General features: G+C 40.9%; 1 protein-coding gene across 1 annotated transcript; it reads right to left on the bottom strand.

Annotated features, from left to right (window-relative positions):
• Positions 1–4,244: 4,244 nt before the first annotated feature.
• On the bottom strand, positions 4,245–7,071 carry b3gnt7l (UDP-GlcNAc:betaGal beta-1,3-N-acetylglucosaminyltransferase 7, like). The gene has a single exon (XM_035738583.2). It carries the CDS (start codon positions 6,697–6,699, stop codon positions 5,452–5,454), a length of 1,248 nt encoding a protein of 415 aa, XP_035594476.1. The 5' UTR covers positions 6,700–7,071; the 3' UTR covers positions 4,245–5,451.
• Between the last annotated feature and the right edge of the window lie 6,828 nt (positions 7,072–13,899).

Below are 13,899 nucleotides of genomic sequence, written 5' to 3'. Positions count from 1 at the left end.
ACCATCCCAACAGTATGAAATACATTTCTTCCTCTGTCTCCTTTCCTTTACAATCACTAATCTGAAATGACATGATAGGTTGCAATCAAATGGCTTTAACCCAAACTATGTAGTCACCCTACACCAGTAGGAGAGGAAATGAGGGAAGGAGATGTTAGAGTTTTGGGCCACAGCTCTATGTTGACATCCTGACTAGGGAGGGATAGATTCATTTCCCTTCCCTCTGTGTCTGTCAGATGGAGGGACACTGAATATTATTGCAATATATTACTACATTATTATACTCAAATATATATGAGTATACTGTATACTAAATTATTATAATATAGTACAAATTCTAATGTATTTATCTATTACTCCAAAGTCAATGACTACCTGAGTGTAGCATTACATTACAACTAGCTCTATGCATGGTATCTGTTTACATTTCACATGTCTTATCTAATCAAATCCATTTTTTAAAACTTTGACAGTAGATTTGTCTTTTTTGTTTCATACTGCTTTTCAAATGTTTTGTCAAACTATTTATAGTCTCAAAATAAGAGTTTATATTTTAGAAGTGTCTAGAGACAATCAACACACAGCACAGATACATTTGGAAAGTATTCGGACCCCTTCACTTGTTTTTCTTTAGGAGTAATGTAAGTTCAAGCCGTAATTTACCAAACAGCTAAGATTTGAGAATGGTCCCACTTGATGACACATTTTAGGCACCTAGTTCACTGTAATACTTTCTAGATACAGGGTAAGATGTACCTTTATAGAGCCCTATAAAATCGGTTTCATGTTTTGACTGATTTCGTAATTTTTTCCCCTAAATTCTCTGTTTTGTTTTTCAAATTTTTTTTACATCTGGGATTTTTTTCTCTAAATGTCGATTTTGGGGGTTTTCCCTTTAATGCAAGTATGCACCAGGAAAATACCTTGTTTGGTTAGGTGGTGTTGATGTGGCGCTCATTTGATTGCAGAGTTTGCCAAACAAATGGCCACTGGAACGATGTAAATAATCAAGATATAATTCTGCCAGGTAGGCATAGGCTACTTTGTAGTTAACGTTTAATTAAGAAGATTTTTGGGAAAGCCTTTCCATCTCTACCTCATCGCTAACAGCTACAAAGTGTAGACTTAAGCACGCACCAGACACACACACAGACAGGGGCATTCCTGTGTCGTTTCAAAAGGTTGCATGAAAATAGGAATCACTAGCTATGTTTCCATCCAACTGACGGCAGATTTTCATGTGAAAATTCTCAAATCTGCATAAAAACAATATGCTAATGTTCTCACCGGAGATGTTTCCATCAACTGTAGGGTACTAGGGGGTAACTATTCCCCTGGGGTAACTGCCACCCCTTGAATTCACATTAAGACCACAAGATGTCACCAAATTATTTTCCCAACACTCCTTGCTCAACAAAACATTTCCTCTGTGCCATCACAACTTTGAGATATTTCAACAAAATGATTTTGATCAAATGTTTTGAAATTTAAAAAAAAATTGTAGATATATTCCAATGAAGTTAGATCTATATCTATTTTTTTTTAAATATACAAGGAAAGCCTTAAGAAAAATATTCCACTTGTTTAGAGAGAAACATTTTGATAATTTGAGTAAAGTAGTAATATGTTGTGGTTACCCCCCTTACTAGGGGGTAACTGGACCATGGGGGCTAGTTACCCCTTCATGGTTATGTGTCTCTACCAGTCATTTAGACAATGACTAGCCCAGTTAGCACTAGTTTATGCTAACTTTCTAGCTAGCAACTTGACTTGCAGTAAATACTAGCCAGTTAGCTAGTTAGCATAAGTGCCAGCTAGCAACCTTACTACCAGATCGTCTGAATTAAAATACATAAAAAATATAACGTAACTTAATTGAAGTTGTAAATGTTTCCAATAGTGACTGATAGCTTAACAGTTAATGTTACTTTATAGCCTTTTAGCTATTTAACACAGCATTTTATGTCATATACAGTGCATTTGAAAAGTACTCAGACCCCTTCACTTTTCCCAAATGTTACATTACAGCCTTATTCTAAAATGGATTAAATTGACAAAAATATGTTCTCAATATACACAATATATAACCCAGAATGACAAAGAGAAAACCTTTTTTATGTTTGCAAATGTATTAAAAATAAACAGATATCACATTTACATAGGTATTCAGACCCTTTACTATGAGACTTGAAATTGAGCTCAGGTGCATCCTGTTTCCATTGATCATCATTGAGATGTTTCTACAACTTGATTGGAGTCTACCTGTGGTAAATTCAATTGATTGGACATGATTTAGAAAGGCACACATGTGTCTATTTAAGGTCCCATAGTTAACAGTGCATGTCAGAGCAAAAACCAAGCCATGAGATCGAAGGAATTGTCTGTCGAGGCACAGATCCAGGGAAGGGTACCAAAAAATGACAGCCTGCTTGGAGTTTTCCAAAAGCCACCTAAAGGACTCTCAGACCATGAGAAACAAGATTCTCTGGTTTGATGAAACCAATATTTAACTTTTTGGCCTGAATGCCAAGCGTCACGTCTGGAGGAAACTGGCACCATCCTTGGCGGTGGCAGCATCATGCTGTGGGGATGTTTTTCAGCGGCAGGGACTGGGAGACTGGTCAGGATCGAGGGAAAGATGAACAGAGAGAGATCCTTGATGAAAACCTGCTCCAGAGTGCTCAGGACCTTAGACTGGGGTGAAAGTTCACCTTCCAACAGGACAACAACTCTAAGCACACAGCCAAGACAATGCAGGAGTGGCTTCAGGACAAGTCTCTGAATGTTCTTGAGTGGCTCAGCCAGAGCCCGGACTTGAACCCGATCTAACATCTCTTTTTTTATTTTTTTATTTTACCTTTATTTAACTAGACAAGTCAGTTAAGAACAAATTCTTATTCTCAATGAGGGCCTAGGAACAGTTGGTTAACTGCCTGTTAAGGGGAAGAACGACAGATTTGTACCTTGTCAGCTCGGGGATTTGAACTTGCAACCTTTCAGTTACTAGTCCAACACTCTAACCACTAGGCTACCCTGCCGCCACAGGAGACCTGACAATAGCTGTGCAGCGACGCTCCCCATCCAACCTGAAGAATGGGAGAAACTCCCCAAATACAGATGTGCCAAGCTTGTAGCGTCATACTCAAGAAGACTCGAGGCTGTAATTGCTGCCAAAGGTGCTTCAACAAAGTACTGAGTAAAGGGTCTGAATATTTACTTAAATTTGTTATTTCAGGGTTTAGAAAATATATATTTTCAAACATTTCGAAAAACCTGTTTTTGCTTAGTCATCATGGGGTATTGTGTGGGCTCATGAGCTGTGCTCCAATTTTACTGTGGATAGATTTATTTTGGACCTTTGTACAAATTAGAATCGTGCATAAGACTTGCCACATCAATGTTACACTGAATTAATTATTTAAGGTATTGTTATTAAATGTTCAATACCAATGTTATTTAATGTTATTAGTTATATTATATTCCAATATTATATTGCAATTAATATTTGTTTTAATTTATTAAAAACAACTATTGAAAACCTTTTGCTCCCGAATGTCATTTCAAAGACTGCTGGGATTTAAAATCTTGCATTAATCAAATCATGTTTAGTTCAGTTGTACATAATGGATTGTATGGAAAAGGAACAACAAAGAAAGAACGAAGAGAACTAATGTGCAGGTCAGTTAAAAAGGACTTTACAGCAAATCTCCTCATAGTGTGGTATATTAATGGTGACGTGCTACACCTTTCCCCCCCATATTTAATTAAAATAATTAAAATAAGACAACTAGACCAAGCTTTTTAAGTATTACTTACTAAAGAATTTCTAAATAAATGTACCGGGCCAATTACCCCGGTTCTTTAAAAAACGCCACTTTTCTAAAAACAACATTTCATGAAATCACTGAAGAAGTGTAGACTGTAGCCATGTATTTAGCTTTATAGTTGATGACCTTCATCCACATGCCATTTCTATTTCTCCAAACATTGCTTTTTTGGGTCAGCAATTGGACATTGTTCTTAGGGGAGCTAGTTACCCCCTCCTACCCTACTTGTTGTGGATAAAGGTATGCTTTTGCGGTTACATTCCCATGTACCGAATAAAATATTCAAGTTAAATGGGGTTCCATTGCATTTTCAACTCTACTGATGGTTTTGTCACACAAAAGAAAAATGCATTATAGCGAATGTGCCCATTCTGGTCTTGGTACTGCGCTCTAACCAACAGCTCAACAGCTCACAGATATGGAAACATGTTTTATTTGTAAAATGCCAGCCAAACATCGATCATCATGTCACCCTGTGACAACAATTTTGGACCCCCTTGTGGCCCCCCTAAACGTGGAGAACAAAATAATTTTTACATAACTTTTTTTACATCCATTATTAGACAGTGGCAGCGATGGTGATTATGAACATGGTATTTTGCCTGCAATGCAGTGAAGAAAACGATGACAACAATAACGTCTAATGTAGCTGGCCCTTCTAACAGTACAACTGTCCCAGCTTGGCCCCCCCCAGTTGAAATGGTCTAGAACCGTCACTGGTTCTCCACAACATGGACTAGGGCCCTAAACCTTTATAATGTTGCATTAGTGACTTAGGTTTGTCTCTTATTTATTCAATTACGTAGGTGTATATATTGTCCTTGTGTATTTTGAGTACATATCCATCAGTATTTACTGTAGATTTACAACCATTTTGTGCACAGATTGAAACATCCATGTTTGATTAAATGAAGCTAAATGAAGCTGGACAGTGCTGATGTTGCTCTTTTTCTGGTTTGTTTGAGATGTCAAAGATGTATTTTAGAGGCACCTGTTGCAATCTTCTACACCAACACTTCTACACCAACAATGAGTGTTTGATATCCACCTAGCAGCCCTCAACTCTTATCCAGCACTGCAGTAAAACACTGATATAACAAATACATATTTATTGAATCTGTTACAAACATCAAACCAAAAACAAGTTTTGACTCTTAAAATATAATTCAATATGTGTTATAGATTTTGTACCTAATTATATTTTCATGTAATCTCCACCTTTTCAGTGTTACTAACACATCCATCATCTCAAAAGCACTAAAACTGTAGCATGAAAAGGGGTTTTCAGTGTCAAAGGCTGCCATTTATTTACAGATTTGGCTGAAAAAGTGGTTCATCTTGTAGAGCTAAGGAATGTGCATTTACTTTTTTGGTTTTCCTGTTGGGATTTGGGTCTACCTATCTACATTAGAAAAAACATTAACAAACAGGTAGGTGAGAATGAAAGAATGTCATTCATAAACATTTGTTTAAAAAAAATCACTGCATGATTGTTCTCACATTCTTTCTTAGTTGGATATTTTTGGTGCCATACTAGGCCTACATACAAATATTACAATTCAATTATAAAATCTTACAACACTTTTGCATAACCTTTGAGTCCTTTTGAGCTGTAGGTTGACACTCATGGTGCAGTCCTTTTGGCGCAAACCAGCTCCTTATTTTCTACTACGCTCCACATCATGAGTAGCTCCTGAGGGCTCAGTTTATGGACTACGATTAGGTTTTTGAAAAAGCACGGTTCGCTGTTCATTGGGCTCACTCTGCGTTTCATGATGCCAAAGGTCCTAAATCCCGGGTGCATCTCAGGTGCCAAGTGAAGCTTCTGGAGGCACATTCCCAAAAAGACATCATCAATCGGATAGAGCTCCAAGTCCTCTGAAACCACGAACAGTCTCCGAGCTAATTGTGAGGACATTAAAAACCCACCACCACCAACATAAGGTGGGTACGGTCTGTCAAACAGCTCTTTGGGGATGTAATATTTGCTCTGGCGGTTTCTGATGGGGATGGCTTTGGATATGGTGTCCCCAACAAATACATTTAGAACTTTGCGGTCCTCAATCTTGAAACGAATAAGTTCCAGCAAGTTATTTGTATTCACGAAAACGTCATCATCCCCTTTGAATATAAACTTGGCACTGCAGCAGTGAATATCAAACCATTTCAGAAAATTTACCTCTTTCAAGGTGAGGTTGAAAAATGTGTCCATAAAATCCCATTGGAGAATGTCTCCATATATCATGTCCTCATACTCAATCAACTTTTGAAGGTTTTTAGTGTCTTTGCCATTTGTAGCGCTTCCAAGGAGAAACAGCGTTTTTATTCTCTTACCATCAATTGTTTGTTCCCTACCCCAGGTATTGCGCACTGCCTCTCGCCTATCATGCTGTTCTATAACGGATTTCACCACCATGAGCAGGTGCACGTCTCCATTCCTGCACTTATCCGGATGGTTTATCAACATTGGGAAATATCGACAATGTCTATGCAACACAAACTGGTGGAACCTCGTGTCCAAACGTCGAAACCAATCGTTTTCCCTTACGGCTGAATCTTCACTGCAGTTCATAACGTGTACATCCCAAGTAGACGCAGTAGTGTTGGAGACGGTCATCCGTGGCGCATCCAAATCATCACCAATAACTGGCGGCGAGTAGTTTCCCAAACTGCTTTTCAATATGCGTTTTCCTTTGTATAAATCACACTCAGGTCCACACCAAACGGTGTGTCCCATGCTTTTAACCTCCATATCGTCCTTGATGCTGTTATCCACAAGCTTGAACTTTGAAATCATCACTAAAGACGCAAAAACGAGAGACAAGCTCAGGAGAGTTTTCAATATCCTCTTTCTCCTGAAAAAATTATCCATAATTATAGCGCCAAACGCGTATGAATGAATGAGAAATACTTCAATTGAATAGGCACCCCTATTTTCATAGCATTTAATTACTCATTAGTGTCCATTTGAAGTCCATCATTATCCTTTGAAAAATGGAGAGCTGCGTGTAAAATATAGGCTGGCTACAGAGTCAACAGAGAAACTATTCCGTGTCCAGCTACATTGAAAATAAACTGGCTACGCCACCGTGCTATTCCCTTACAATTACTTTATTTTCGTTGAGAAAACAATCTTTGTTACATCATGCAAAAAAAATAAAAACTATTCGATGAGAGATAGTCTACCACCTGCAGACTGGTCTTGAAAAGTGACTGTCGCCTACGAGCTTCTCCCCTTACTCACTTTTAATCTCCCCTCCCCACTACACTTTTCTGTGACCAAATGCAGGTTTCTTATTTCACATCACAGGTGGCTCACTAGACTGCGTTTCCTGTTGGTTCACTAGACTTTGAACATCGACAAGGCTAGATATCTAATGTCATAGGATACTTGAAAAAACAAAGTCTAAGGTAGAGGCTATATTGTTCATTTGATTGCACCTATGCTATTTATTTTCAAAGCAATTTAATGCATTGTCATATTATAATGATCATAACGTTATCCTGTATTATATAATATTGTGTATGATACAATGGCCCATCAAAGTAGCTTCAGAAAACTTGATTAGAATCTACTGGGGAAATGTGTTTTGCGGCAATCTCCATTAACACAAATATATATATATTTATATATGTGTGTGTGAGAATAGCCCCCGGGGCCAAAACAGTGTAACTTCAGGGAAGGTGTGAGGAAAATCAAGCTTTTAGCACCCCTGTGTGTAGGTTTGGGGGAATTGTCTAACGTCTGTTGAGAGGTGCGTGCAGTGCGCACATTGGGTCAAACTTTGTGTCGTTTTTTAAAAATCATAAACTACCACGCTGTTTTGCCAAGTATCTTGGCCTATAAAGTGCATTCAAAGTAAGACACGATACTCAAGTAGTTAGCTAGCAAAACGGTGTCGCTAACGCCTGCTGTGTACCAGACTAGCTGGCTAAAAAGTGTCTTCGGTGGGGTTTATCGGCGGCTGACTTCCAACGTCTTTAACTTCTTTATAAACTGTACTGAAGCGCCCCTGCCTCCCGCCTGTCCTAGCTTCTTCTTCCACGAGGTTTAAGGGCGGTTGGCATCCAATAAATGTTGCATTACCGCCACCTACTAGGCTGGAGTATAACTTCCTTATACCTTGCTTGAAAAAAAAAAAATACCCTACCATCTACTACATTCACCCTACTCCACTATTTTAATTTATTAAGTCCTTCAAAATTCAAAAGGCACGCACACATCTGAGCAATCATTTTTACAGGTGCATGGCAACTTTTCGGATGTCAAGTCTCGCACAAGCAAATACCTCTTTGTAGCTGCCACCACAACCTCTATTTTCTGTGACCTACATTCCACCCCTGCAGGACTGTTGATAACCATTACTGTAAATGTTAAAATCCAATCTTACTGAAACATATTACTTGTTGGCCTACCCCTCTGTACTGGTACAGATCTACTACTCACACCACTCCTTTCAGGATCCCTCCCCTTTGACCCATATTCCTCTACTTTCTTCACTGCCACAGCATATGACAACTTCTGTTCTACTCTAACCCTGGAAACCTTTCTTCTTCTGTGGATTTTATATGGCGGTTGCCAACCAACTTTAAGTTTCAAGTTTTAATGCCACAAGTACAGTGAAATGCCTTTCTTGCAAACTAAAAACCCAACAATGGAATAATTAATAACAATGTATTACTAGAAGTATTATTTATTAAGTATTATTATTAACAATGTATTACTCTCTCCTCTGCTCTCATCCTTCTAGACCTATCGGCTGCCTTCGATACTGTGAACCATCAGATCCTCCTCTCCACCCTCTCCGAGTTGGGCATCTCCGGCGCGGCCCACGCTTGGATTGCGTCCTACCTGACAGGTCGCTCCTACCAGGTGGCGTGGCGAGAATCTGTCTCCTCACCACGCGCTCTCACCACTGGTGTCCCCCAGGGCTCTGTTCTAGGCCCTCTCCTATTCTCGCTATACACCAAGTCACTTGGATCTGTCATAACCTCACATGGTCTCTCCTATCATTGCTATGCAGACGACACACAATTAATCTTCTCCTTTCCCCTTCTGATGACCAGGTGGCGAATCGCATCTCTGCATGTCTGGCAGACATATCAGTGTGGATGACGGATCACCACCTCAAGCTGAACCTCGGCAAGACGGAGCTGCTCTTCCTCCCGGGAAGGACTGCCCGTTCCATGATCTCGCCATCACGGTTGACAACTCCATTGTGTCCTCCTCCCAGAGCGCTAAGAACCTTGGCGTGATCCTGGACAACACCCTGTCGTTCTCAACTAACATCAAGGCGGTGGCCCGTTCCTGTAGGTTCATGCTCTACAACATCCGCAGAGTACGACCCTGCCTCACACAGGAAGCGGCGCAGGTCCTAATCCAGGCACTTGTCGTCTCCCGTCTGGATTACTGCAACTCGCTGTTGGCTGGGCTCCCTGCCTGTGCCATTAAACCCCTACAACTCATCCAGAACGCCGCAGCCCGTCTGGTGTTCAACCTTCCCAAGTTCTCTCACGTCACCCGCTCCTCCGCTCTCTCCACTGGCTTCCAGTTGAAGCTCGCATCCGCTACAAGACCATGGTGCTTGCCTACGGAGCTGTGAGGGGAACGGCACCTCAGTACCTCCAGGCTCTGATCAGGCCCTACACCCAAACAAGGGCACTGCGTTCATCCACCTCTGGCCTGCTCGCCTCCCTACCACTGAGGAAGTACAGTTCCCGCTCAGCCCAGTCAAAACTGTTCGCTGCTCTGGCCCCCAATGGTGGAACAAACTCCCTCACGACGCCAGGACAGCGGAGTCAATCACCACCTTCCAGAGACACCTGAAACCCCACCTCTTTAAGGAATACCTAGGATAGGATAAAGTAATCCTTCTCACCCCCCTTAAAAGATTTAGATGCACTATTGTAAAGTGGCTGTTCCACTGGATGTCATAAGGTGAATGCACCAATTTGTAAGTCGCTCTGGATAAGAGCGTCTGCTAAATGACTTAAATGTAAATGTAACTAGAAAAAAAACAAGAAATACCAAATGTACATGTGCAGGGATACTGGACTGATGGAGGTAGATATGTATAGGGGTAAGAGGACTAGACAATAAGATAAACAGAGTAGGAGCAGCTTGCATGTGAGTGGGTGTACGGGTGTGTAGAGTCTGTATAAATGTATGTGCATATTATGTGTGAGTGAGAAAATAATGAAGTGTTTGTGTGTGTTGGAGTGATAATGTGTGTGTGTGTGGGGGGGCTGTGAGTGTGCATAGAGACAGTGCAACGATTGAAATAAAAGGTCAATAAAGATACAAGGTAAACTCATAGTCCATGTAGTTATTTTGTTAGCTATTTGTCAGTCGTATTTCTTGAGGATAGAAGCTGTTCAAGCGCCTGTTGGTGTCAGACTTGATGCAGCAGTACCTCTTGCCATGCTGCAGCAGAGAAAATAGTCTATAGACTGGGCGCTTGGAGTCTTTGACGATTTTCCCGGGCCTTCTTTTCACACTACCTGATACAGATGTCCTGGATGGCAGGAAGCTCGGCCCCAGTGATGTACTGGGCTATCCGCAGAACCATTTGTAGCGCCATGCGATCGAGTGCAGTGCTATTGCCGTACCAAGCAGTAAGGTGCATTACCTCCACCAACTGGACTGGAGTGTGGACCATAGACAAGGCCTAAATCCTAACCAATATTCTCGTCTCTAAGGAGAAGGAATACATAATTAAATATTACATCCTCTGAAGATTTATTTAGCAGTTTACTTAATCCTATCTTTTCAACCCCATTACTCCTCAAAACTAATAACAGTCGCTCCCTTTCCCTCACATATTCCTGGAACTGAAATAAAACATGTCCCACTGCCTCCATCTCCTCCTGACTACGATCACACCTCCCAGTCGGATGTTTCCCCACCAATTTCAATGTACTATTGAGCCTTGTGTGTCCCAGTCTCAGCCTTGTGACTACACTTTCCTCCCTTCTCTCTCGGCCTGAGGACCTCCCTGCCCCCACCTTTTCCTAGATCTTATACAGGAGTCTTCCGTTTCTCTCCATGTTCCACAACTCTTGCCATTTGTTTGTAACCACTGTTCCTTTGGCAAATTAATTCTACATTTGCAAACATTTCTAAAAATGTGTTTTGGGGAAAAAAGTGAAGGGGTCTGAATACCTTCCGAAAGCACTGTACAGTGACTTGCAAAATTATTCAGAACCCTTGAATTTCTTAGCATTTTATGTTACAAAGTGGGATTCAAATGGATTTAATTGTATTTTTTGTCAAATCTATGCAAAATATTAATGTCAAAGTGGAAGATTTTTATTTATTTTAAAGATATTTCAAAATTCAACTCTAAAATATATGCCTAGTCGTTGCATATGTATTCAGCCCCTTTGTTCAGTTCTGGAGTCAAATTTGGCTTAACAAATCCCGTAAATTACATGGACTCACTGTGTGAAATAATAGGGGTTGAAGTGATTTTTGAATGATTAGCTCTTCCTCTGTCCCCCATACATACAATATATGTAAGGTCAAGTATTGAATTTCAAGCACAGATTCAACTGCAAAGACCAGGGAGCCTTTAGAAAGCCTCATAAAGAAGGGCCGTGATTGGTAGATGGGTAACAATAACAAATGAGACATTTAATATATATTTAAATACGGTCAAGTTAATAATTATGCTGTGGATTATGTATCAAACCACCCAGACACATACAAGTTACTTGTCCTTCTGAACTGCAGGACAGGAATGAAACTGCTCAGACACATTACCATGACACCATTGGTGATTTTTAAATAGCTACAGAGTTCAATGGCTGTGATGGGAGAACTGAGGATGGATCAACAACATTGTAGTGTTGACCTAAATGACAGAGTGAAAAGGAATACAAATATACATCTTGTATGGCACTAAAGTAATACTGCAAAGGAACACACTTTTTGGCCTAAATGCAAAGCCTTATGTTTGGGGAAAATCCAACACATCACTGAGTAACTGCCTCTTCATTTTCAAGGATGGTGGTGGCTGCATCATGGTATGGTTATGCTTGACACTGGCAAACACTCAAGTTTTTGAGGATCAAAAGAAATAGGCAAAATACTAGAGGAAAACCAATTTTCAGCAGGACAATAACCTACAACACAAGGCCAAATCTACACTAAAGTTGCTTACCAAGAAGACAGTGAATGTCTTTGTGAGATGAAACACACCACATCCATTTATGTATATAGCGGAGATACTATTTAAAGACACCAATCACCCACCTCCCTTATCCCTTACCAGTCCTTGCAGAGTGATTAGTGGCTACCAGACTTGGACAAAGCCCGTATGGTTTCAATTTATAACTGTATAGTCCAATATGAATGTTCAATACGGGTGAGCAAATGTGGCTCATTTCACAGTGGTTTCAGAGGCCTGCAATAAGAGATATGACGCTAATATGGGTGTAAACTCTACATATTTGTGTTCTGTTTGTGTCACTGGGTAGGCTGATACCCCATTTCATGGGTGCCCACTCCATAGGTAAGGCCGAACAGTGCATATACACTCAGTGGCCACCCTGTGGTTCGATCCAACAGGCAGTGAGTCACATGTCCGTGGCTTGCTATATAAAGCAGGCAGACAGGCATCGAGGCATTCAGTTATTGTTCGATTGAATGTTAGAATGTGTAAAACGAGTGATCTAAGCGACTTAGTGTGGTATGATCGTAGGTGCCAGACTCACCGGTTCCAGTATCTCAGAGACGTCCGGCCTCCTGGGCTTTTCACTCACGACAGTGTCTAGGGTTTCCCGAGAATGGTGCAACAAACAAAACACATCCAGTCAGAGGTAGTCCTGTGGGAAAAAAACAGCTTGTTGATGAGAAAGGTTGAAGGAGAATGGCAAGAATTGTGCAAGCTAACAGGCGGGCCACAAACAGACAAATAACGGACAAGTACAACAGTGGTGTGCAGAACGACATCTCAGAACTCGTCGGTCCTTGTCACGGGTGGGCTATTACATTTTTACAATCGAGCCAATTTTGATCCCCAATAGGGTCCAGCTACGACGTCATCTCTCAGAGCAGTCATCCCTTAGGGTCTCTATGCTGCCACCTACTGATCAAATCAAATTGTATTTGTCACATGCGCCGAATATAACGTAGACCTTACCGTGAAATGCTTACTTACACGCTCTTAACCAACAACGCAGTTCAAGAGATAGAGTTAATAAAATATTTACTAAATAAACTCCAGTTTAAAAAAAATCTATGAATCAATCAAAAAGTAACACAAGAAATGTACATAACAATAACGAGGCTATATACAGGGGTTACCGGTACCGAGTCAATGTGCGGGGGGACAGGTTAGTCGAGGTGACTTGTAAAGTGACTATGCATAGATAAACTGCTGCTACTTGCTGTTTATTATGTAAATAGGGTCAATGTAAATAGTCCAGGTGGCCACTTCAGTCTGTTTGGCCCTCCTTTTCCTATAGTCCACGATCAACTCCTTTGTCTTGCTCACATTGAGAGAGAGGTTGTTGTCCTGGTACACTGCCAGGTCTCTGATCTCCTCCCTACAGGGTGTCTCGTCTTTGTCGGTGATCAGGCCCGTCAGGAAGTCCAGGATCCAGTTGCAGAGGGAGATGTTTAGTCCCAGGGTCCTTAGCTTAGTGATGAGTTTTGAGGGTACTATGGTGTTGAACGCTGAGCTGTAATCACTGAACAGCATTCTCACATAGGTGTTCCTTTTGTCCAGGTGGGAAAGGGCAGTGTGGAGTGCGATTGAGATTGTGTCATCTGTTGGAGCAGTCTGCAAATTGGAGTGGTTTTAGGGTTTCTGGCATGATGGTGTTGATGTGAACCATGACCAGCCTTTCAAAGCACTTCATGGCTACCGAGTGCTATGGGCGGTAATAATTTAGGCAGGTTACCTTTGCTGCCTAATATGTTATCTCTCAGATAAAGTGGGGGTTTCGAAAGGAACCAATAAGGAGAAGTGGGGGTTTTGAAATATGCCACTCAAGACGCCGTTTGGGTTATCGGACGTCAGTCATGGTCTGCAGAAATTAAATGAAGGAATTTAATTTACGCAACAAC

Source organism: Oncorhynchus keta, chromosome 27 (genome assembly GCF_023373465.1).
Source record: "Oncorhynchus keta strain PuntledgeMale-10-30-2019 chromosome 27, Oket_V2, whole genome shotgun sequence".
In the NCBI taxonomy this organism is placed as follows: domain Eukaryota; kingdom Metazoa; phylum Chordata; class Actinopteri; order Salmoniformes; family Salmonidae; genus Oncorhynchus; species Oncorhynchus keta.
Note: the sequence above shows the minus strand (reverse complement) of the source record. Positions and strands in the feature narration are given on the sequence as shown.

Bases quoted from the DNA above. Each gene is read 5' to 3' on its own strand.
- b3gnt7l (XM_035738583.2), bottom strand. From the start codon at position 6,699: ATGGATAATTTTTTCAGGAGAAAGAGGATATTGAAAACTCTCCTGAGC.